At 50.1% G+C, this 26,056-nt stretch overlaps 1 protein-coding gene across 13 annotated transcripts; it reads right to left on the minus strand.

Moving 5' to 3' along the window:
- On the minus strand, positions 1-25,272 carry NAXD (NAD(P)HX dehydratase). 13 transcript variants are annotated; one of them, XM_033177267.1, is made up of 13 exons: positions 24,346-25,185; positions 23,966-24,039; positions 22,772-22,862; positions 22,363-22,492; positions 18,369-18,519; positions 16,456-16,501; positions 15,138-15,226; positions 12,912-13,020; positions 5,644-5,694; positions 5,463-5,567; positions 4,629-4,749; positions 2,995-3,115; positions 1-1,604 (listed from the first exon to the last, which is right to left on the minus strand). In XM_033177267.1, exons 4-13 carry the CDS (start codon positions 22,385-22,387, stop codon positions 1,454-1,456), a joined length of 969 nt encoding a protein of 322 aa, XP_033033158.1. In that variant the 5' UTR covers positions 22,388-22,492; positions 22,772-22,862; positions 23,966-24,039; positions 24,346-25,185; the 3' UTR covers positions 1-1,453. The 13 variants fall into 13 exon arrangements, with proteins under 13 accessions (XP_033033158.1, XP_033033159.1, XP_033033160.1 ...); XM_033177268.1 differs by having other exon boundaries at positions 23,966-24,044; XM_033177269.1 differs by lacking the exon at positions 23,966-24,039.
- Between the last annotated feature and the right edge of the window lie 784 nt (positions 25,273-26,056).

Here is a 26,056-nt window from a genome sequence, read left to right on the forward strand (position 1 = left end):
TTTAAATTAACCAGATCTGTCTTTTAATAGTTACCAGAATCTGGATGTTAATTCCCCAAAGAAAAAATGTCCATGGCACAGTTTTTCTGGAAAAGTTCACATTAGACAGTGAAGCTTCTGAAGTTAGGTGTCAAATTAGTAGTGACAATCTATTGTTTAATCTTCAAAGTTCCTAGTTTTAAAGACAGTAGAATCCATTTGGGGCGTGTCTACATCACAGGGTATCACTCAAGAGTCATCATCAGGCCAAAAAGACTCTGAAGGGAACCAGGAGGGTTTGGCCCTTGCAGTGGAAAGGCGTTACAGGAAGTATAAGAGAACGCCCTAATGCACGCGTCAGGCACAAAACCGTACCAAGCCCCACTAAGCCATGGCACCGGAGAACATGTCAGGGTCAGGCCGCTCCAGGAAAACCACCCCATACAAACAAGCTAACCCGAGGTCGACACCGCCATGAAGCATGTTTGCTGAAGTTGCAGTTACTACTGTCTTTACTGGACACGAACATCCCTGAGAACACGGCCATGCTGCTTCCTAAGCATACATGACCACGACACTGTCTTTCCCCGGGTCTCCTTAGTGCCCCAAGTCCCCCAGAGCCTTCTCCTGAGACAGCACTAGGGGCCACGTCAGATTCCCGGCTGTAGCCCTCCACGGCGCCCGTCCCCAGTCAGGTCTGCCCTGCTGGGGCTGCTGGGTGTCATGGGGACCTCTGTGCAGACAAGGACACTGGAGAGCGTGGGAGAGGAGGCGTCTGAGCTCCCCGCCCACCCACTCAGGGGTCGGCGTCACTCATGTTTCCTTCTGTTCCCATGGTGCCTCCAAAACGGTTTCCAAACAAAGTGATCACTGATGACCCTGGAGTATGTCAATAAAGCCAACCAAATGCCAGCAGCCAGACACCACCAAGCTGATCACCACTTGAAAAGATGACGAGCTGGAGAAGGAAGAGCCCTGATGGACCCAGTCAGAGGAAACGCAGTCAGTGCAGTCAGGACACAGGGAGACACCCGGGGACCCGTGCCCGGCTCCCTGCCGGGGGAAAGACTAGGGAAGGGAAGCAGGAGAGAAATGAAGGGCGTTGGCAGAAAGAGAAACAAGTAGAAACCTCGCTGATGTGGGAGCAGGTCGAGAAATTCCGTTGAGCTGCTAAAGAATTCTTCATTCTCACGTGATTTTCTTCATTTCTGTCTTCTCAGTTACTACCAAGGAGCTAAGGAGAGTTCAGGAATACTTTGTTTAGTGTCACCATAACATCTCCAACCACGCATTAAGTTTAGCCAAAAACTGCAATATTCCAAATTCTTAAATTCTCAACAGCAACCAATTTATGCTCGAGTTAAAAATCTGGCAAGCACTGTGCGCCTTCAGCACACACGTCGGTCCGGATTTTCCCATCACACACACGCTCTCCCCCGTCCGAGGTGCCTACTTCCTTCTGGTCTGCGTGGGCTCAGGTTTCGAAGAGCTTGCTGAAGGCGGCCCCCACCTCGGCGATCATGTCGGAGGTGGTGGTGGAGCGACCGTGCTTCTGGAAGGCTTGGTGGTTGCACTGCCTGGTGAGAGAGCAGGCGCCGAATGCAGCCACCAGGAGAGGGCTGGACCTGCGGAGAGGACGACAGCAGGAGGTGTGGGGAAGTGGGCGTTGTGGTCCGGGGGCCACAGCCACCCTGGGCTCTGGTTTTGACTCCTGTTTCCATCTTGGGACCCCAAATTGTCAATTGCAAGTCTGACATGCCTCTGAGGAGAAAGCAGCTTTATCACAGCAAAAATCACCACTAACCCTCCACTACTCCCTGGCAGGAGGCACACAGGAAATGTCTATGTACTCGGAGACAGGGCCAGGTGTTCTGGGGAGAGCCAGGCGGCACGTGCTGCCTAGCCCTGTTGACTGCGCTCTCAGTGCCTGGGTGTGGAGGGCATCTGAGGTCTGAGGAGGTGGATTCCTGCTACTAGGGCTCCATCTCCTGGGAGAGGGGCGGAGGGAACGAGAGTGAACCCAGCAGAACGAACGGTAAGACTCCTGCCCTGCCCACACCCCTACCTCTTCAGCTCTCAAGTTCATGTGGACACACTTAGTTTGGGGGATGGTCCCAGACTTTGCCATCCCGGCAATAAGGACAGATGAGGCCACTGGATGACAGGCCTGCCCACCCTCCAGAAGCCCAGGTCTGCCACACTTAGCACCTGCAGCCACCACCCTGATGGGCTCACAAAAGAGAAACAGAGGTGCTCAGAGGTATGGGAACTGCTTGCATTCATAACGTTCTCTGACTGCAGAACTGGGCCAAGGGCCCTGGTCCTAGAATTCTGCTGTCTCTTAAAGAAAATTCACATTTTTTTTTTTTGAGACGGAGTCTCGCTCTGTCGCCCAGGCTGGAGTGCAGTGGCCGGATCTCAGCTCACTACAAGCTTCGCCTCCCGGGTTCACGCCATTCTCCCACCTCAGCCTCCCGAGTAGCTGGGACCACAGGCGCCCGCCACCTTGCCCGGCTAATTTTTTTTTGTATTTTTAGTAGAGACGGGGTTTCACCGTATTAGCCAGGACGGTCTCGATCTCCTGACCTCGTGATTCGCCCATCTCGGCCTCCCAAAGTGCTGGGATTACAGGCTTGAGCCACCGCGCCTGGCCCGAAAATTCACATCTTTAAGAACAAGTGTCTAAGTAAGCCTTGACCCTGTTTTCTATGTAAACCACTCAACTTCCTAGAACAGCGTGCTGCTGGGCCTTGGTTGCACCTCGGAACTCTCTGGAGAGCTCTGAAGACCACCTCTGCCCCGGGCCCCATCCACCGTGAATGACGGACAGGCCCAGGCCAAGTGTGGGGTGGAAGCTTCTGCCAAGAGGGTTCGCCTGTGCCCTGAGATCTCTCCAGTGAAGCCTAGAGTTCACTCTCAGTGTCTCCAGGGCTACTTATTCAACGCGTGAGCTACTGAAATAGCTTAGGAAAATCAGACGGTTTCAGAGTAGAATAAATGAAGACGTGGCCTTACCCATTTGTTTTCTCCGGTCCAGCAAGGAGCGCCCAGTGTACCAGGACACCCAGGGAGCCCGACAGGAGGTCTCCTTGCCCTCCACACCTGCGGCTGCTGCCTTCCTGGCTGCACACAAGCACTGCACAGGGCAGAAGTAAGAGCAGGTGTCAGCATGGCCATGCGGATGAATGTGACAGTAGCCATGCGTGTGGAAGGCTGCACAGCAGGCAGAGCCACACCCTCCAGGAGCAGCGCGAGGCTCCACTCACATCCTGCCCGCTACAGCTTTTCCCTGTTTGTTCCAAGGGACGCCTGGAGGCAGCCTCTGTTTTACAAAAGAGGAAATCAAGGCACACAGTGGTGAGGCTGCCCCAGACCCCGCTGTGTAGCACAGCAGGTTGGTGGCGACACCTGCCGCTCAGAACCGCCTCAGACAAGCCCAAGCAGGCAGCTCTGGCAGGGCGGCACCAGCCTCCAGCTCCTCCTACCAGCTCCTGGAGGACGAGCCCTTGCCTGCAGCCCACACTCCAGAGTTCACCTTAAACCACAGCTCAATCATAAAGGGCAACACCGAGCAAGGCCCCCACCGGCCTCATAACGCCACCCGTGCCTGCGTATGTGGGAACTCTCTGTTTCTTTGGAAAATGTTTTGAAAACCAGGTGTCACACTGTCTGAACCTGTTAGACCCGAGAGAGCCTTCCAGTGATTAAAAAACCCTCATCTCAAAGGTGTCAGAGTCCCTCTGAGAACATCTGCCGTGCTCCTTGTGCACAGCTGTGTGTGGATGAGTGTGTAAGGATGTGTGCGAGGCTGTGAGCACGACCGTGCATGTGTGTGAGTGCATGAGTGTGCGAGGGCGTGTGAGGCTGTGTGAGCATGACTGCATGTGTATGAATAAGTGCATGAGTGTGCAAATGTGTGCGTGTGAACATGAATGTACAAGTGTGGATGGGCACACACCCGCCCACAGATGCCTCAGTGTTCTACCCTGATTTTGGTACCTACTCAGCAGCCTCACAGCTCAACAGGTGAGTACATTCGCTATTCATCTGTTCAGGCCTGAATGGAGGGGGCTTCCATTTTCAGAGCTAACAAGGACATGGCTCCCCAGATGCCTCGCTGACGCTGGGCCCGGCCTCCACCCTACTCTCACTTGGCTCTTGCTGAAGCCTCCAGGCTCCATGGGAGAGTGGCTGGCTGAGACTCGCCACACTCAGCGCCTGAGATTCCACTACCAGCAGCTCCAGGGCTCTCTGCACTTTCCAGTCATTTTGATAAAAGAATGAAATGCAATACAATACAGAATAACTGCAGGGATCATGGATGCCACAGGTGAGACGAAGGTGGCAGCTGGGGAATGCCCTGCTGTTGCAGGCACCCTCCCGCCACACTGCCTCTCATAACTGAGGCATGGGAATTCAGCCGATGGGTAAGGCCCACGGCTCGGAAGCCTGCTCTGTCACCTCCCCTGGCAAAACAGTGAGAAGTCAAAACATGGACTCCGGAGAAGGTGTGGTTGACAGCAGGAATCCCTCTGTGCGAATGCGTGTGAACACGTGTGCACGGGAGAGGTCTTCCAGGGCTCGCGCTCAGCATGGCCACGCTGACTGATCTGGCACCAGCCCACGCACAGAGGGCAGCCGCCACTCACCCTGCTGGCCATTGGAAAGGATGTCGCGCTCTCCTTTCTGGACCACCGTCACATTGCCCAGGGCCCGGCTGAGTCTCAGCACAGATCCATGGCGGTCATCGCTGTCCACAGGGCCTCTGAGCTATGACAACACAGGAAGACATAGAAAAAGCAAAGTTTTCCTCAGACACATGACACATGACATGATGGATAGCCCTGTCCCATCCGCCATGAGACTCATGCTCTCGTGCCTAAAGGGATCACCCAGGCACCTGCTAAAGGCCACGTAGGTGGAAGGAAGCCCAGGATATCGCCTGCAGCGAGTCCTCTGGGCAGATGCTGACGCGGTGCCTGCTGCAGGGCCCGTCCTCTACCTGGTCAGAGCAGGCTGAAGGAGGACCACCCAAGGCTAGGTTCTGAGAGCTTTGTAGGAGTAATACAAATTCCAGTTGTACTGGGCGCTAACACTGACGGGACACTTACCGTGTGGGGACTCACGGCTTTACCAGGTTTCCTCATCTCATCCTCACAACACCGTGAAGTACATGCCATCATCACGTTACAGATGAGGCACTCAAGACACAGAAAGTGATCTGTCCACAGTGTGCTGCAGGAGGGGCTGGCTGACCCGAGGCCCTGCCTGTCCCAAGCCCACTATACCATCATTCAATCAATCCAAGATTGATTGTGAAGACGGGCCATCCACCGGGAGAGGCACAGCGATTACTTGCAGGTCTGCATCCCTGCAGAGATGTGCCCACAGGGACAGGCTGGGCAGAAGCATGGAGCTCGTCCTTCACCCTCTTCAGGACGAATGGGGCTTGCATCCACCCTCCAGGGAGTCCACTGACTCACCACAGCATCATACAGTCTGCTGAACTCCATGTGGTTGGGAGTGAGGACCGCCTTCTGGTAGCCTTGGATGAGGGCTGGCTGCTGAGCGACCAGCCACAGGCCGTCCTGCACAGAACAAGGAGGCGTGCTCACTGCACAGGCCTTCCGGGAGCCCGAGCCAGGAGGAGAGAGGTCAACTCACCGCGTCGATGACAACAGGGATGTCCCTGGCCTTTGATGCTTCCAAAATGCCCTGCCAGAAGAGAAAACCAGGCTGAGCGCCACGCCTGCTGCCTCTGCTATGGTGTGGACGTGTGTCTCCTGAAAACTCACAGTGAAACTTCATTGCCAATGGAAGGGTCCTGGGAGGTGGAGCCTTTAAAAGGTGATGTGGCAGTGCCCTCATGGGTGGGTTTAAGGACCTTTAAAAGGGGCATAAAGGGTCTCTCTCCTGCCCTTCTGCCCTCGCCAGATGGATATCCACCTCCAGAACTAGGAGCCAGTAAGCGCCTGTTCATTATCAGTTACCCAGTCTGTGGTACTGCTATAGCAGCACAAAACAAACTAAGACACTTTTCCCAACAGCAGTGAAAGAAAATTGAGCAGACTCTTAATAAAATGCAACATCAGGTCATCAAACAATAAATGGGAAATAATCAAGTAAATGAATAAAATAGAGAAGCAGAAAGACCCAATGAACTAGCAGAGCCTCTAAAAAAGGCAGGACACTGGGAACTCTGAAAGGCGAAGCCCAGTGGAAATGCTAGAAACAACAGCTGGCTCGTAGGCTAACTCATGAAGACACCCCCGCCCCAGCGAGGGCTTCCGGTTCTCCAACAGATACTAATCTGCAGCATTCGGAGGCAAGAAATCTGAATTCCTGAGAATTCCCCAAATCATTAGTCATTATGTATTTTTCATATCACTTACTTATTTTAAAATAACAAGTGACAATAAACAGAATCATTTTTCCCTGATAGGATTACAGTGAAGGTGTCAAAGGTTTTCTATGTAAAAAAACAAACTAGATGTGTAGATACATACACATATATGTAATCAATATTTGGTGGCTTTTATTATTATGAACCAATATATTGTGATAAGATTATATGCCGCAGTAGCATGTAAAGTGATCTTGACTTGACAGACAACTGCTAGTAGAAAACATTAAAATAGAGAACATTAAATAAAATACATGCCAAGTCAGAATAATTTAAGGTATTGAAAACTAACGCCAGGTATGTTAAATGAAATTTGAAAGCTGACAAAGCATTAGCTGCTTGCCTAACGAAGTGCTCACTTCAGCTTGTTTGTGACGCCCGTTCCAGCTGTGGGGAAGTGTATACTTGGCTCTGACACTGGTCGGAGCATTAGCAGTGTGTCCTGAAGCCCCTTCCAGGGAGGCAGGTACCTAAGGCGTCATGAAGCTTATTTCCTTTATTAACAATAAAAATTCTTTGCTTGCCCTGAGTTTGGCTTTACTGGTAAAACTGGCAGGCTTTTGCTAATTCAGATTTTAGATCAGTTTCTGATTTCATGTTGCAGCATTTGGCAACAAGCTGACATTTTCATCTGTTTCTGTGTTTTCTTTTAATGTATTGGCAAAGAGTAGTCAAAAGTGAATATTCAAACCCTGGACAATGCAATGTTACATGGGTCTCCTAGAAAGACGCGCAGCATCAGAGCACCCAGCGCAGCAGGGTGTCCCCACCCATCGGAAAGCAAACCCTGGTACACTAGGGGGGAATCTGGAGGCACCTCTCAAAACCGAAACGTCTTACTCTTTGATTCAGCAACGAACTTCTAAAAATTTATCTTAGAAAACACCCAAAAAGGCCGGGCGCGGTGGCTCACGCCTGTAATCCCAGCACTTTGGGAGGCTGAGGTGGGCGGATCACGAGGTCAGGAGATCGAGACCATCCTGGCTAACACGGTGAAACCCCGTCTCTACTAAAAAAAATACAAAAAACTAGCCGGGCGAGGTGGCGGGCGCCTGTAGTCCCAGCTACTCGGGAGGCTGAGGCGGGAGAATGGCGTGAACCCAGGAGGCGGAGCTTCCAGTGAGCTGAGATCCGGCCACTGCACTCCAGCATGGGCAGCAGAGTGAGACTCCGTCTCAAAAAAAAAAAAAAAAAAGAGCCTGCGCTCTAGATTCAGACAACGTGGGTTCAAAGTCAGCCCAGGAGCCAGAAGACTTAATGTTGTTAGACATTCCCCAGCTGATCTTCCATTTCAACATCATCCCTACCAAAATCCCAGCTGCCTGCTCCACAAATCAGCAAGCTGCTCCAAAACTGGAACACATGGGAGAGCCAAAACAACCTTGAAAAGAACGAATTTGGAGGACTCGGGCTTTCCGACGTCCAGGCTTCCTACGCAGCCACAGCAGTCAAGACTGGGCAGTTGCAGGACAGCTGTACAGACCAACAGAACAGAAACAAGAGTCCAGAAATAAGCCCTCACATTTAGGCTCAACGGATTCTCAGGTAGGATGACAAGACAAGTCGGGAGGAAAGAAGAGTCTCTCCAACACAGGATGCTGCAACAATGGGACACCCACCAGCAAAAGCCTGACGCTGCAGCCTTCCTTCTACCACACCAACATCAGCTCAACATGCACCACAGAGCTAAATGTAACAGCCAAAACAATAAGGCTCTTAAAATGTAGGAGTAAACCTTGGGTTAGGCATATGCTTCTTAGGTAAGACACCAACAGCACAAGGGACAAAAGAAAAAACAGCTAAATTGGACTTCAAAAGTAACAATCTGTGCTGTACACAAAACCATCAAGGAAGTGAAGAGACAACCTACAGAATGAGAGGATATCAGCAAATAGTCTGATAAGGAACCTGTGTCTAGAATGTACATGAAGAACTCCTAAAAGTCAATAATAAAAAGGCAAACAGTTTTCAAAATGGGGAAAGGGTATGAGAATAGACACTTCTCCAAAGAAGACACCCAAACAGGCCGCGCATGGTGGCTCACGCCTGTAATCCCAGCACTTTGGGAGGTTGAGGCGGGCAGACACCTGAGGTCAGGAGTTCGAGACCAGCCTGGCTAACATGGTGAAACCCCATCTCTACTAAAAATACAAAAGTTAGCTGGGCGTGATGGTGGGTGCCCATAGTCCAAGCTACTTGGGAGGCCGAGGCAAAGGAATCACTTGAACCCAGGAGGCAGAGATTGCAGTGAGCCGAGATCGCGCCATTGTATTCCAGCCTGGGTGACAGAGTGAGAATCTGTCTCAAAAAAAAAAAACAAAAAAAGACACCCAAACAGCCAGTGAGCCCATGCGAAGATGCTCAACAGGATCAGCGGCCAGGAAAATGCAAACCAAACCACAGTGAGGTCACTCCACGCCCACTAGAGTGGCTGCTAATAGACGACAACAGTAACAAGTGCTGGGGCGATGTGGCGAATCAGAGCCCTTGCACACTGCTGGAGGGAACGGAAACAGCACAGCCGCTATGGGAGACACTGGCAGGGCCTCAAATTGTGAAACACTGACACCCAGGAGAGTGAAAACACATCTACACAAAAAGTGGAAACCAACTTTCCATCAATTAGTGAACAGACAAAGCAAAGGCGGTGTCTCCATGCAATGAAATATTAGAGGCAGAAAAAGGAATGCGGTACTGATACATGCTACTACACAGGTCACTCTAAATATAAAATTATGCAGAGTGACATAACTAGTCGCTAAATAGCACACGTTGCGTCATTCCATTCCTAGGAAATGTCCTGAACAGGCGAAGCCAGAGAGACAGAAAGCATACTAGCTGAGTGGCTGCCAGGAACGGGGGAGCCTGGGGAACAGGGAACAGATGCTAACGGGGGTGGGCTGCTTCTGAAGGCAGTAAACAGATTCTAAGGTTGATCATGGTGATGGTTGCACAACTGTGAATATACTTGAAGCTACCGAATAGTTCACTTTAAATGGGTGAAGAGTATGGTAGGTAAATCATCTAAACAAAGTCGCTTTTAAAAAACCACCTCTGGGCCGGGCGCGGTGGCTCAAGCCTGTAATCCCAGCACTTTGGGAGGCCGAGACGGGCGGATCACGAGGTCAGGAGATCGAGACCATCCTGGCTAACACAGTGAAACCCCGTCTCTACTAAAAAAAAAAATACAAAAAAATTAGCCGGGCGAGGTGGCGGGCACGTGTAGTCCCAGCTACTCGGGGGGCTGAGGCAGGAGAATGGCGTGAACCCGGGAGGCGGAGCTTGCAGTGAGCTGAGATCCGGCCACTGTACTCCAGCCCAGGCGACAGAGCGAGACTCCGTCTCAAAAAAAAAACAAAAAAAAACAAAAAAAAAAAACCTATGCAATTTCCTTGCTACAAGACCCCGCGGGCGTCTTGAACCCTTGCCAGGGCTCAATTTGTCATCAGAAGAATGGGGATATGAATAGAAATCGACCTAATTGGGTTGTTTTCAGGCCTACACCAGAGGATGAGCTCGTTCAGGAATGGCGACGCGGCAGGAAGCCTGTGCTCCGCACCGCGCACGAGCTGGAAGCCGGGGAGGCGGCGGCAGCCCGCACTAGCTGACCTGAGGTCTCAAGACCACGGTGAGAGTGTACGGGAACCAGAATGCAAGGTCCGGAGTCTGGGCTGCAGGGGCAGCGACGGACACCCTCACTTCCCACCTTTCACACTTCCACGCTGCCGAGTGGTTTCTTAAGATACCAGTTTTTAAATTATGAACTTAAATTCACAAAGAAAAGAACCTGAAGCAGAGAACTCTGGCTTGTTCACCTTTAATTCATCCGCATCCGCAGGATGCAGAGCTGGACAGGGAGCAGCAGCCGTGCACCGCAGACCCGCAGCTTGCAGAGGGGACTCCCCACTGACAGCCTCTCCCCAGGGATGACAGAGGGTTCTCCTGCTCCTAAACATGGCCACCTCCTACTGCTTGGTGAGCGGGTGAGACCTTAAAGCTCAAAGTCGGGCTCCGGTGCTAACTCCATGTCGCCTTCCCTGGTCTGTGCAGTGCCAACCTGCATCTGCCTGCCCCTCAGATGACTCATCTTGCACTGCTTGGCTCCATCACTCGCGGCCTTCAAGCCCCGCGGCCTCAGAGACCCCTCCATTAACTAAGCACTCAACAGAGTGCCATGCAGATGGTTGGCATTTTCAGGGTGACTGCTGATCTGGGGAACACAGAATGGTCAGGCACTTTCTAAGGGCTTTAAGCATAGTCCCTCACAATGCCAGGCCTCTGATCCCCATGCAGTCACCACGCCTTGCACATGTGAGCGCCCTGCGGCACCAGGCTGTCTGGCACACTGTGTCTTCCCCCAGGAGCTCTAACAGGGGTCCCCCGAACTCGAGAAAGGGCCTCAGAGGGCAGTCCGAGATGCATCCCCACAGGAGCACAGCCCCTAGCAGAGACACACACCAGCCCAGGGAGCATCAGAGGATGCAGGGAACACAGAGCTGGCAGCCATCCCATCTTTTTATTGCCCCTGATCCCAGGTGGTATTTATTTACAGCAGACACAAAGTGATCAGAATAATTTTCATCTTTTTGGATTCAGGTGGGCATAAGATGAACTTCAAGAAATAAATAGCAGCATCAATGAGAGTACATGTGCATGCATGTGGGCATGGACAAGCAGGCCCGTGTCACCTCACAGCCTGATGTCAGCAGACCATGGCGCCAGGGCTGTGCGGCAACAACAGCCCAGGAGGCTAAGGGAACCCCAGGGTCCCCAGCGAGAAGGGGGTGGCCTGGGAGGTACACTCAGGCCTGACCCCAAACCTCTGTCAGCTCCTCAATCCTGCTCACCCTCTCCTCACATCAGGTATAAAACATCAGAGCAACTGCATACACATTCCGGCAGCTGCTCCGTGAGAAAGCAGTTGGGCCCGGAGGGAAGCAGATCTCAGCACAGCTCCTCACCACCTCTGCACTGTTTCTCCTCCATCCCTCAAATCTTATCTCAATCACGCCATGAAGAGGCGCACAGAACACTGTTGCAGGAAGTCAGGGACCCCGAACGGAGGGACCGGCTGAAGCCGCAGCAGAACATAAATTGTGAAGATTTCATGGACATTTATTAGTTCCCCAAATGAATACTTTTGTAGTTTCTTACACCTGTCTTTACTGTAATCTCTGAACATAAATTGTGAAGATTTCATGAACATGTGTCACTTCCCCAGTCAATGCCCCTGGGATTTCCTGTGCCTGTCTTGACTTCAGTCTCTTTTTTTTTTTTTTGAGACGGAGTCTCGCTCTGTCGCCCAGGCTGGAGTGCAGTGGCCGGATCTCAGCTCACTGCAAGCTCCGCCTCCCGGGTTCACGCCATTCTCCTGCCTCAGCCTCCCGGGTAGCTGGGACTACAGGCGCCCGCCACCTCGCCCGGCTAGTTTTTTGTAGTTTTTAGTAGAGACGGGGTTTCACCGTGTTAGCCAGGATGGTCTCGATCTCCTGACCTCGTGATCCGCCCGTCTCGGCCTCCCAAAGTGCTGGGATTACAGGCTTGAGCCACCGCGCCCGGCCTTGACTTCAGTCTCTTAATCCCATCATCTTCTTCGTAAGCTGAGGAGGATGAATGTCGCCTCAGGGCCCTGTGACTGTGTCAACTGCACACACTGTTTGTAGAGCGTGTGTGTGTGAATATGAAATCTGGGCATCTTAAAAAAAGAACAGGCTAACAGCGATGTTCAGGGAACAAGAGAGGTTACTTTGAACTGGCCGCCGGTGAGCCGGACTGAAACAGAGCTATATTCCTTCTCTTTCATAAGCAAATAAGAGAAATATCGCTGAATTCTTTTTCTCAGCAAGGAACATCCCTGAGAAAGAGACTGCGCCCTGAAGGTGGGCCTACAGACGGCCCCTTTTAAGGGGTCCCTTCGAAGCCGATGGGATGAAATAAGCCGATGGGATGAAATAAGCCCCGTCTCCTATAGTGCTCCCAGGCTTACTAGGACGGGAAAATTCCCACCTAATAAATTGCGGTCAGATAGGTTACCTGTTCTCAAACACTATTTCCTGATAAGATGTTATCAAATGACAATGCGTGCCGGAAACTTCATTAGCAATTTTAATTTCTCCTCATCCGGTGGTCCTGTGATCTCACCCTGCCTCCATTTGCTTTGTGATATTTTATTACCTTGTGAAGTATGTGATCTCTGTGACCCACACCCTATTCGTGCACTCCCTCCCCTTTTTGAAAATCGCTAATAAAGACTTGCTGGTTTTACGGCTCAGGGGAACATCACGGATCCTGCCGACATGTGATGTCTCCCCCGGACACCCAGCTTTAAATTTCTCTCTCTTGTGCTCTTTCCCTTTATTTCTCAACCCAGCCGAGACACTTAGGAAATAGAAAAGAACCCATGTTAAACTTCGGGAACGGGTTTCTCCCAATAGAACACTACACAAAAAGGAAGAGAAATGCCTCTGTTCCAACTTCATGCCTAAGGGCTAAGCCTGTCATGAGGAAAGTGAGTGAGTATACACATTACCTGGACATTTCTGAGAAGTGCATCATCTCTACCCAAGCCAGGTCCTACAACAAGAGCGTGCAGCCGGGGGAGCCACTTCTCCACCTCATGAACAGCATTGGGGCTGTCGCTAAAGAAGGAAAGGAAGGCCAGGATGGTTACTCACAATTCCTCATTTATTTACTGTCATGTATTTGTTTACATTTTATTTTGAAAAAATAATTTACAAATAGTAATGACTTTTAAATAATTTCTGTAATTTAGCTTTATTATTTAATCAGCACAGAAGGCTCCCAGGTACCCTTTGCCCAGCCTCCCCCGAGGTTAACGCCTCACACACCCACATTCCGGATCAGCATAACTAACTTCACATTGGTTCAATACCATTCATTAAACCACAGCATTTTCCAAATGTCCTGTTTCCTCTTGATGTCCTCTTCCCGTTTCAGGACCCAAACCAGGCCCACACTGCATGTGGCCACTGCCTCTGCCTCATCTATCTTTTCATGCCCGGATTTAGATGCCTAGCTTTCAACAGTTAAGTTAGAACAAGAGTGATGGCTATTTTCAAAATGGCCAGTTTGTTTCCATCACATACACACTGTGGCTGTAATGCCTCCATCGTGTGCTTACACACCAGGCCCCACACAATGCACTGATCCTGCCGCAGTTTCTCATTCAGAACAAGGCAGGGTTTTGCTTTTTCAGAACTCCTTCCTGCGCAGTGTATCCTCTCCTTGAGCCCACTGTTAAGGCTTCTGTCTTCTTTCCTCCCTGACAAGCTCCCTTCTCAGGGTCACCAAGAACCCCACACTGTGAGATGCACCATCTGTTCTTAGGCCGCATCTCGAACTGACCCAGAGTGGCACACACAGGCCCTTCTAGTACTGTCTGGAAACAGCGGCTTCACCGACTCCTGAAGCCCCTGCTGCCTCCTCCCCAGCCCATGCTCCCAGCATCTGAGTGCCAAGCCCCTACCCAGCCCCTCTCTGCCTCTTACTCCCTCGTCTTCCAGTTTTAAGCACCGTCCACATGTGCATGTGTCCCCGCTGTCCAATGCCCACTAGCCACATCCCTTGGATGTCTAACTGGCAGCCAAACTGCACCCCACACCCAATGCCTCATCTTCATCCCACCCAAGCCCGTTTTTCCACCACGTGGAGTGACAACTCGCTCAGACCAAAACCCTTGGTGGAGTCTGTGCCACTTGCCTTTTCCAATCCAATCTGTCAGCAAATTCTGCCCCCAAACTTTCCAAACATACCCAGAATCTGACCCCTCTCACCATCTAACTGCACCCTTCCCTCCCACAGGCCCTTAACACAGCCTCCACCCCGGCCCCAGGGGCCCAGCCCAACAGCCGCCAAGGAGCCTTTATGACCCACACTGGCCCTGCCCTGCCCACTCAGTGCCACAGCCACAGCCCTAACAGCAGCCCCACACCCTGTAGGGCCCAGCCCTGCACCTCTTGGTCACCCGACACCTCACGGCGCCCCACCTGGAGCTCTGCGCCGGCTCCTCCCTGGTGTGGAGAGGCTGGGCCCTACCCAGGCATCATCACACCGTGCTGCCGCCCTGACCACCCCTCTGCCCACTCTCACAACCCCTCCCTGCTGCCGCTCTCTGCAGTTCCTTCCCCACCTGACATCCTGCTCTCCCTTGTCTGTCTCCAGAGCAGCACAGCCCAATCCAGTCTATGTGAACACACACATTAAAAGTAAACAAGAGCACCTCCCAGCTACATTTCAAGCACTCAGTGGCCACAATCCTGGACGGCAGAGAGAACACCTCCACGCAGCAAGCTCTACAGCAGAGGCTGTCTGGGGGAGCCTCACGGGGGCAGGTGTTTGCCTGCCCAGTTTGACGCTGACCCATGGAACGCAGGCTAGGGCCTGGCACCAGACATACCTGCTGAGTGCAGGACGGGTCTTGTTACTGTTCAGAGGCCCTTCGTTTCCACCTTCTGCAAACCTGTCAGACACAGCCCACAGGGCCTCGCTGCCTCTGGAGCTGGGCCCCGGCCATTTCCAACAGGCCCAAGTGCCCCCAACCCACCTCTCACCCCTCCATATTTGTCTTATTCTGACCACAGAAGAAGGGCTCTTTCGTTCCCTACTTCCTTTACAGCACCTGCTGACAAACTCAGAGGACGGAAAATCCATCAGACGCTTTCGGTGTCAGTGCAAAAACCCCAAATGATGCAGGAGGGAAAGAGAGCCCACGAGAACCTGGCGCAGAGCGACTCACAGAACTGGGTGGACGATCAGCTCCGGGCTGTAGGCCTTAATCACAGGCGCGGCCGCACTGGTGCAGAACACGTGGGACAAATCTGCGCCCTGAACAAGGAGCACAAGAGGCCGACTCAGGGACCTGGTCCACAGGCCCCAGGAGGCTCCGGCATCACTGCCCACCCACCAGACACAGGCGTCCAGTGCCCTGGTGACATGTGCGAGAAACGTACTAGTTCCGGTTACACCCAGCCAGGTGGCTTAGCAAAGGGCCAGGGCACGTAGCACAATACCTAAAAAGACAGACTTTTGCCGCCACTACAGAGGCAGGGTCAGAGCCACACACACCAGCACAGCCCAGCTCAGCCTGGTCACCCTCCAGGAGGAAGGGTCACAGAAAGAGGCCGGTCATTAGCACTTGCTCCGTGCATGGGAAACTGCAGGATCAACTGCTTCAGCTGGGACCTACAAAGGTATCCCAGGTTCACTTTGGTGGAGTACAATACAAATCACACTTTACGTTTTAAAAATGGGCTTCAGGCCGGGCGCGGTGGCTCAAGCCCGTAATCCCAGCACTTTGGGAGGCCGAGGCGGGCGGATCACGAGGTCAGGAGATGGAGACCCTCCTGGCTAACACGGTGAAACCCGTCTCTACTAAAAATACAAAAAACTAGCCGGGCGCAGTGGCGGGCGCCTGTAGTCCAGCTACTCGGAGGCTGAGGCGGGAGAATGGCGGGAACCCGGAGGCGGAGCTTGCAGTGAGCCCAGATCGCGCCACTGCACTCCAGCCTGGGCGACACAGCGAGACTCCGTCTCAAAAAAAAAAAAAAATGGGCTTCAATTGAGGCCAGGTGCAGTGGATCATGCCTGTAATCCCAGCATTTTGGGAGGCCAAGGCAGGCAGATCACGTGAGGTCAGGAGTTTGAGACCAGCCTGACCAACATGGAGAAAACCTGTCTCTACTAAAAATACAAAAAAAATTAGCCGGGCGTAGTGGCAGGTGCCTGTAATCCCAGCTACTTGGGAGGCTGAGGCAGGAGAATAGCTTGAACCCAGGAGGTGGAGGTTGCTGTGAGCTGAGATCATGCCACTGCACTCCAGGCTGGGCGACAAGAGCGAAACTCCGTCTCAGAAAAAAGAAAAAAACAAAAATGGGCTTCAATTGAAGTGATCTTGTTCATGCACAGGGTGTCAGGATAGACTGAAGGGTGTTTCTATTACCTATGATTACCTTAAGAAGTTATTTAGATTTCTATCAGAAAACATTTGCTTTAATCATATTTAATCAAACTCTCCACCAGAAAAATCCCAATGAAGAACTTTTAAGTAAACATACCACTTTGAGAGCTGAGATTGCTGCAAAATATGGGGCTCCAGTGTACCTAAAAAGAAGGTATTTAGAGTCAAAAGCTTCTGAGAATAAGGTACGCATACCTTGATCAATAAATAGGTTATCAATAAAAAATAGGCATAAATAATATAGACATGGTTTATCAATAAATAACAGACATGAAGCACAGAGCACAAACCCAACACCTAGAAGATGCTCAGTAAATGTTCAACGAACATGAACCAGGTTAGACTAGAAATGTCTATCTTTTTTTTTTTTTTTTTTTGAGACGGAGTTTTACTCTTGTTGCCCAGACTGGAGTGCAATGGCTCAATCTCGGCTCACTGCAACCTCCGCCTCCTGGGTTCAAGCGATTCTCCTGCCTCAGCCTCCCAAGTAGCTGGGATTACAGGCATGTGCCACCACCCCCAGCTAATTTTGTATTTTTAGTAGAGACAGGGTTTCTCCATGTTGGTCAGGCTGGTCTCAAACTCCTGATCTCAGGTGATCTACCCGCCTCAGCCTCCCAAAGTGCTGGGATGACAGGCATGAGCCACAGCGCCCAGCCAGAAATGTCGATCTTTTACATAAAACCTTCATGCATTTCAGGAGAGTGAATCTCTGGCTTACGTAATGCCTGCAGTCTCTCTGCAATGTGAATGTTCAAGGTAAGGAGCTAACCGCAGGCTTCTGCCCAGAGAGAAGAAAGTGACAACCACATGTTCAGAGCAGTCGGGCATGCATAGGGTCCCAGACCGGGCAGACCCCGTCCTCCAAGAGTAACAGTCAGCAGAGGCCAGATGGGGGCCATTCAGGACAAACAAGAAACAGCACCCACCACCCAGCTGCTTCCACCTCACTGTTCTGGAATTGCTGGCACTCCAGGTCTAAGGGCACCTCAGGCACAGAAAGGAAGAGCCTTGTCCTGGCATCAGATGGGCAAATGCAACCTTTATGCCCATTCTGAGCAGTGAAATGTTTTGCTAACCCAAGAAAAACAGACCTGGGCAAACGCTGACACATGTCACCTTACATGGCCTTCTCCTGCAAAGCGGTGTCAACAGAAAGTGTTGTAAATGCAAAAGAAAGGCCAGAACAGGCAACATACATGCACACCCTCTTACATCATGTGAAAACGAGCCTCACTAATAAGAGAAATGCATTAACACAAGAAAGACTAGCAACGGTTGTCCTCCAAGGGCTGCGGGGAACAGGTGCTCTTGGGAAGCAGCACACAGTAACACAATGGCGGTCCAATTCAGCAGCGGCACCAGCATGGAAATGCACACATACCTGATCCAGTAACAACTCTCAACACACCCGAAGGCACGATCGATAGCTGCACATGGAGGGATGGGCAAAGAGAGACACCGCATACATGCAAGCAGAAAGCAAGCAGAAACAGAAAGAGCCACGCCAGGCTTTCCGCCAGAGGCAGAAGGTGTCCTTCACACCCAAGGACAACTTACAAACAGCTACGTACCAAACACAGCAGCGAAACAGAACAGAAGCAAGTTAGGGATTTGTCAAATTTCGTAAATGACTTTCAGTAACATCTTTAAATTGACAAAGTAAACCACCAGGTTGCTGAGCGTTTCCATCCAAAACACAAAAAACATGCTTGTGGTATGAAGTTCGGTTAAATACGGAAGAGCAAAAAGTGGAAAAAACAGGCCCATTTCCCCACTACAAGCAAAACCTAACACTGACACACACGAGGGAACAATGAATAGTCAGAGCTCCTCAGAGTTGTTTCCTAGTTAATCAAAAAGTGGATCACTGAAGAATACTGAGTGTCCTATCAGGCTGCACTTGGAAATGATGACTGAGGTCAAACTAGACAGCGTGAATGACAGGCAGGTAAGCAGCCAGCCAGCAACGGACTTTTTAAACACCAACGTTGCACATCAGTTACTTACTCCTGACAGCCTCCAACTACGCCTATTCTTCCATCTTGTCCTTTGTGCTTTGTGGAAGACAGAGGAGGTATAATATTTCTCACCAGCTGCAAAGTATTTTCCATATCCTTTACTGAATGTACTTTACGTAGTGAAAATGCTCTTTCTAAAACTGAAAGACAAGAAAAATGAATAATTCAGAAAGGTAAACAGATATTGTTAGTACATATCATAGCCCATTAGCCAAAACTCTCTCCAAAGTTAATATGAATGCTATGGATTTTACCCAGTGGTTTTCTTTCTGTAAGCAAATATGATGTTCAAAATTACATTAACATGTCATTTTTTTTTTTTTTCTTTTTTGAGATGAACTCTTGACTCCGTCACCCGGGCTGGAGTGCAGTGGCGTGATCTCAACTCACTGCAACCTCTGCCTCCCAGGTTCAAGCAATTCTCCTGCCTCAGCCTCCTGAGTAGCTGGGACTATAGGCGTCCGCTACCACACCTGGCTAATTTCTGTATTTTCAGTAGAGATAGGGTTTCACCATGTTGGCCATACTGGTCTAGAACTCCTGACCTCAAGTGATCTGCCAGCTGCAGCCTCTCAAAGTACTGGGATTACAGGCGTGAACCACTGTGCCCAGCCTGAACACATGTAATTAACACAGATAGTAACACATGCTATTTATTTATTTATTTGAGACAGAGTCTAGCTCTGTCACCTAAGCTGGAGTGCAGTAGCACGATCCTGCTCACTGCAACCTCCGCCTCCTAGGTTCAAGCGATTCTCCTGCCTCAGCCTCCCGAGTAGCTGGGATTACAGGTGCCCACCACTACGCTCAATTAATTGTTTGTATTTTTAGTAGGGACGGGGTTTCACTATGTTGGCTAGGCTGGTCTCGAACTCTTGACCTCATGATTCATCTAACTCAGCCGCCCAAAGTGCTGGGATTACAGGCATGAGCCACCATGCCAGGACAACATATGCTGTTTCGATCAGGTTTATTTTTCAAATGTATGAGAAATTTTGGAAGACCATTTAATTTTCCAGAAAGTTTTACCATTTTATCAAGTCAAAAATGCATTATTACTTAATAAACTATCTTACTTCATTTCAATTTCCCTTTAGGATTATTAGGTCTTTTCTCTCCTCACAAACTGGAAAGCAAACTCCCACCTGTAATCCACTGGGATGCTCAGAAGCCTGCCAGATTCCTCATATTACTCCCAACTGTATTCCAATACTCCACTGGATATTAATTAAATAACCTAAAAATGGCATTCTAAATATGGCACACTTCTTAAATTGGGTTCACAGTGGCGCTTAAAGTAATTTCATCATCTTGAGTTGTCTCTAAACGGCTACACTTTAATTGGCCTTTCTTGAAGAACTTCCTGTGTTGTATATTTTACCTTAATATTTAAAACAGCTCAGCTATGAGAGAAATGCTGGTATGTTCTATACAGCTCAATGAATAGATAATAAAGCATACATTTCTCCCTAGAATGAAAGGATCTTTGCAAATATAAACAGTATTTTTTCAAACAAGGCACTCAATATTTTTATCCTTCCAATGATCTCAGCAGCAGAGAAAAACCAGATGTGTCCCAAGTTCCACTGACTGCAGCCCAAAGCTGACTGAGCGCTTCATGGCAAAAGAGCTTTGTTTTTTAACTCTTACAGTTTTACTTCTTACTCAACACAATTTTTGAAGGAATTTTCTTTCTGAGTAGATGTAACTGCCTTAGCTGACAGAGCAGATGCGGAGATCCCCCAAGGTAAAAAGATCCTATGAATCCCCATCAACCCAAAACCCTTTTTTTAAATTTTTTATTTTTTGAGACAGAGTCTCACTCTGTCACCAGGCTGGAGTGCAGTGGCACGATCTCGGCTCACTGCAACCTGCGACTCCCTGGTCTAAGCAATTCTGTTGTCTCAGCCCCCTGAGTAGCTGGGACTACAGACGCACGCCACCACGCCCAGCTAATTTTTGTATTTTTAGTAGAGACGGGGTTTCACCACGTTGGCCAGGGTGGTCTCAATCTCCTGACCTTGTGATCTGCCCATCTCGGCCTCCCAAAGTGCTGGGATTACAGGTGTGAGTCACCGCACCCAGCCCAACCCCAAACCTTTTCACCTTCTTCCAGACCAACACACGCTAAGACCCGGCACAGAATCACTGTAATCTGTGGACCAAGAAGAGACACAATGAGGCTTTCTGCGCTACCTGCAGGGGACCGATGCGCCCATCCTTGAAATTCCTCCAGGCAGGCTAAATTATGGTTTTAAAATAATACACTGGTCTAGAAGAAACATTTATGGGGTCGGGCACAGTGGCTCACAGCTATAATCTCAGCACTTTGGGAGGCGGAGGAGGGTGGATTACCTGAGGTCAGGAGTTCAAGACCAGCCTGGCCAACATGGTGAAACCCCATCTCTACTAAAAATACAAAAATTAGCTGGGCGTGGTGGTGCACGCCTGTAATTCCAGCTACTCAGGAGGCTGAGGCAGGAGAACTGTTTGAACCTGGAAGGTGGAGGTTGCAGTGAGCCAAGATTATGCCACTGTGCTCCAGTCTGGGTGACACAGCGAGACATTGTCTCAAAAAAAAAAAAAAAAAAAAAGACATTCATGGATATCGATCAGCACCCGGTCTCTGTCATGGGGAGCTGTCCTATGCACTGAAGGATGCTAAGCAGCATCCTTGGCCTCTACCCAGTCAGCAGTGCATGCACACACACCCAGTGGTGACAACCAAAAATATCTCAACACTCCCAAACGTCTTCTGCGGGGGTCAAAATGAGCCTGAGTTAAGAACGACTAGTAGAGATACACGCATGTAGTTTTAGCACCTTTAAATATACCAGTACTTCAAATTGAATCATATTTAAGCTCATATAAAATATAAACTGTGACTTATCCCAGAGCAAAACAATTTAGTCAGACTTCCACTTACAGATATTAAAAAGTAACATCTATGTCAATGTACCCTGTCTGATGAAAACAACTCCGAAATGGTAATACTTAATAAATGTGTATTTCTCACAATAAGAAAAGGAATAAAATGGTTACACCAGATAATACTGTACATTTTCCAGGAAGCTTCTTTCTTCCAATATCCAAGATTCATATCTTATGAACATCTGTATCTTAAATTTCAGATTTAAGTCTTAAAAAAAGTACTACAGGTGAGGTATGAAATATTTAATATCAAAAAGGGCAAATATCATAAACCAACATTTAACTACCCATTTGCACTTTGCCTCATAGTTGACATAACCCACACATTACCAAAAAGGATTTGACACAAAATTAGGCTGCATCCACCAGTCGAGGTGGCGCGCCTGTCGGGTGGAGGGGAGCACTGCTGCCCCATGCAACCAGTGTCGCCCAACAACCCCCCAGGAGGGCAGGGCAGGGCCACCTCAGGGCCACAGCTGCAGCGCCAGAGCTCCCAGGTGTGCTGTGTTCCAAGTGCTTGTCCTCTCCGCATCTGCTCCTCAGGCGGAAAAGCTTCCCTTCTACATCACACTTTGCTGAAAGTCCTCCCAGGGCTTTGGCACAGGAGTACTGGGATAGTACCTTCTTGATCTTTTTGGTTGTGAAAGAGGAGATGTGCTAGTCCAGGCATGGATACGCTTAAAGCCTACAGGTTTTTAAACAAATAATGATTTTTATGATTTTTATTGCTATTCAAACAATGACAACACATGCCATTTTTCCTCCACTTCAAGGTAAGCTTTATTAAAATGGCAAGACATCAGGGGACCTAAACATCAAATACAACATACAAATATGGGCCACTTTCTAAGGCCGATTTACAGTAGGTTAAGCATTAAAGTCCCATTTAACACAAGCCAAAAATGTCAATTCTGATTTTGTGAAGACACACTACATCCACATAGCAATCTTTATAATACCTAGAAAGAAAACATGGGGGTAAATTCTGTTTTGAGCTATTCTTTCATCTTATATAGAAGGTAGTGTTTTGGAGCCCAAAATGTGCAAATCACCTTCACAGCAACTTGATGAAGCCATCAGCGGAGTCGCCTCCTCCTCCTGTTCTGTTGTGAAATCTGAAGACTTTGTCAGATTTCCAGTTCCCTGGCCATGATGCTCCTGTAAGGGCTGGGTCTAAGAACCCTGGAGAACAAGAAGCATCATCCAAAAACTGAATATTTAAAGATTTACACATGAGAAAAATGGTTCTCAAATGTAAGCTAGCTTAAAATTATTTTAAAATCATAACATAATTGATAGTAACTTTTTTGCTATATAATTTTAAAAACTCAAAGTGATACCAAAAGTAACTATTATTACATGTGGAGTTCTGAAACCTTTCAAGCACACAGACAACCCACATGGTAGGGGTTGACCTGGACAGAAGAAGGAAGTTCTTATGTCTGGACTGGTGGAGATCACCACCCTACTGTCTGCCCGCAGGAAATGCGGCACCTTCCCACACTGCAACACTGACTGCTTCCATGTGGGACTCCATCACCTCGAACACAGCCTGGCACAGAACAAGACACCGGATAACTATTCGATGAAGTAAAGACATCGCGATTCACTCTCCTCACTAACAGCCAGTTTATCTTTCTTTTACAGATAAGGAAACTGGGGCCCAGAGAGAAACCTGTGCAGATGCTGTGGGTAGTAACAAGCCAGGCCACGAGACACTATTTTATCAAAGTGCTGCTATGTTTTTGTTTTTTGTGGGCACATAGTAGGTGTAAAATGCCATTTTAAGGCAAAATAAGAAGTACAGCATTTTCACTTAACTAGAATTGTATTAACGCCAAGTAAAATCCAGGCTGCTCACCAGCATTCACCTAAGATAAACAGCTTCTGTTAGCAAAAGGGCAAAGCAGGTCAACTACACTTCCCAGCATTTGGCAGTGAAGGAAGTTCCAGATGACTTACTGACGCCACCGTTTGAACTTAGCCACAGAAACATTTACATATAAACATCAAAGTTCTGAGGGACCAAAGGGCCTTGACAATAGGTGGCTTAAGATTTATCCCATTCAGTAACTCTTCAGCACAATTCTGAGTCTGGAAGAACAGGTCATATCTGTTTGGCTTTTGTTTTAAGAAAGCATGTCTGGGGAAGACTATCACTGCTGCTTTGTGCTAAAAGTGCTTTTAGTACTGGAAAATTCTACCTAAAAAAAAAAGTACTTTAAATTAATGTGAATTATAACTAATTCAGAGCATCTACCAACAATCCCTAAGTTAACTGAAATATTCCCAAAGCCTGGATGGGAAGTCAGTAATATACAACTCTACCTGGTTTTTCGTAAATGTTTAGCAAGTAAGTCTGATAATAAATCCTCAACCAAGTGCAATGAAAAATCTTGCTAACTAATCATGGTGTATGAATTTAAGGTAAAGAACTACAAATAAATCTCTAATTAAAGTGGTGTTAAGAAGCCTCCCTGCTGGTGTGACTGATGTACAGTGTTGAGTACCCTCTCAGCGCCACTCAATGCATTCAGAGTGTGTGATGAAAACAAAAAGCCAAAATTCTCTGACGATGCCCAACATATACACAAGGTAAAATCTGTCTAATGACTACAGTAACAAACGTTGCATTTAACCATTTCAGCCACTTACTGGCTGGAGAATCCTGGCTAAGTCACTGTCTCTGAGCTTCTGTTTATCTTCTATGCAAGATGGGTAACACCAATCTGTCCTTATGAGAAATGAGATATACACGAGCTACTTCCTGTATAAAATACGTTAGATACACCAATACCCACAAGGCAAACAGAAAGAGAAAAAACCCTATGAAGAGATGGGGCTCCAAGCACTTGCTCAGCTACTGCTTACATTCTTTCTACATAATCCGTTCTATTTGAAAAGGCATCTCAGCGTGCAAGGACCAGCCAACGCCAGGGCTGGGCCCTCGGGGGCATCTGGCCAGCGCTCCAGGTTCTGGGGATGACTCAGGTGAGCCTCCCTCCCCAAGGGACCTCCTGCACGCACATATACACCCTGGCACGGGGCGGGCGAAGGAGGCCTGGCTGGTCGAGTCCTTTTCTGCGGTCCTGGCGTCGCAGTATCCAGTAACTCTCGTCCAAGGACGTGGAGGGTCTGTACTTGCACAGTGGCACTGGGGCTTCAAGCTGGGGATGTAGACGCAGCCCTGCTCCTGGTGTGCGCGAAGCCCGCTCAGCCGGCCAGCTCGTCCGCACGCCCGCCGCGTCCCTGGACCCCAGGAGGGCCCCCGTCTCCATCTCGGACCAAACAGCAAGTCCGGAGTTGGCGGGCATCTTTCCCAGACCGGGAGCGGGGACAGAGCAGAGCAGACGGATCCGACCAGCGCCCCACGGCGCCCCAGGGTCCTCCTACCGGCCCTCGCCCCCCCGTTCCCTGGCCGCCGCTCACGCCCGCTCCCGGGACGGGCACGGGCTCCAGCCCCGGTGCCACCCCGCGCAGAGGCTCCCGTCACCCCGAACCGCGCCCAGCCGTCGCAGCGCCGTTCCAGGAGGCCTCCTGCCTTTCCCTACTCCGCCTTGCAGGCCACACGGCGCCCTGGCCCCGCGCGCGGGCTGCCCCTCGGCGGCGCCTCCCCATCGCGAGCCAGCAGAGGCGGTCTGCGGTCGGGTACCTGCGTCCAGTGGTGGCCCGTACAGCGCGAGTGCGGCCGAGAGCAACGCGACAACAGCCGTGGCGGCGACTGCAGCCCCGGCCCCGGCCCGTGTGACCATCCCCGGGCCAAATGGAGTCGACCTTACCTCGCCTGCAAGCCCGGATTGCCCCACAGCGAGGACTCAGGGCCATCGGGCAGCATTCCGGATCCCCAGCTGCCCCCGCGCCGCCGCCGGAAACACAGTCCTCGCAAGCTTTTTCCGGTTTCCCGACCGCCCCCGCGCCGCTGTCGGAAGTGGGATCCCAACTCGCTCAATCACACCCGATTCTAGATGATTGACAAGCGCGACGCCCAACCCGGCCTGGCCCCAGCTCTGGCCTAGGAGAGTTCGGCTGGAAGGCAGGTTGAAGAGTTAACAAGGTCTGGTTTAGGGTCTGGTTTGTGTTTATTGGCCCATATTTAGGCATGCGGCGTTATAGAAAATGATTTTGCCGGCAGGTGGAGTGCCGAGGCCCACTATTTGCCCCCAGCGTGGCAGTCAGGTGCCTTTCTGCTCCAGGCGCAGCCTCTGCCTTGAACCTCAAACCAGCTCACGGTGAGGCCCCCTCGCTTTCCACCGTCTCAGGTCATGGCAGCTCCATCACTTCGGCGCTGAGGCCCAAACCCCTGGAAGGCATCCTGACCTCTCCTGTTCTCCCACCCACGCTCCTCCTGTGGCTGATGGCCTCTCACCTCCACTGCCACCCTATTTGAAGCCACCCTCATGGTGCTAAAGGAAACTTGTGGGGCCAGGCGCGGTGGCTTGTGCGTGTAATCCCAACGCTTTGGGAGGCCAAGATCAAAGGATCATTTGAGCCCAGGAGTTCAAGACCAGCTTGGGCAACATAACCTAAGGAGCCCCCCTTCTCTACCAAAAATTTTTTGAAAAATTAGCAGGAGATGGTGATATGCACCTGTAGTCCCAGCTACTTGGGAGGCTGAGGTGGGAGGATGGCTTAACATGTCAGAGGCCTTTGAACCAGAGTGATTCCATCTTGAATAGGGACTGGGTAAAATGAGGGTGAGACCTACTGGGCTGCATTCCCAGGAGGTTAGACATTCTTAGCCACAGG

The sequence above is a fragment of the Trachypithecus francoisi genome, unplaced genomic scaffold, assembly GCF_009764315.1.
Source record: "Trachypithecus francoisi isolate TF-2019V2 unplaced genomic scaffold, Tfra_2.0 Lachesis_group18, whole genome shotgun sequence".
In the NCBI taxonomy this organism is placed as follows: domain Eukaryota; kingdom Metazoa; phylum Chordata; class Mammalia; order Primates; family Cercopithecidae; genus Trachypithecus; species Trachypithecus francoisi.

Coding starts and splice junctions, on each gene's coding strand:
- NAXD (XM_033177259.1), bottom strand. CDS start 25,062: ATGGTCACACGGGCCGGGGCCGGGGCTGCAGTCGCCGCCACGGCTGTT. Junction 13,021..15,137: donor CTGATCGTCCACCCAGTTCT/GTGAGTCGCTCT, acceptor TTCCTTCTTTAG/CGACAGCCCCAATGCTGTTC. Junction 3,116..4,628: donor CCTTTCCAATGGCCAGCAGG/GTGAGTGGCGGC, acceptor TGCCCTGTGCAG/TGCTTGTGTGCAGCCAGGAA.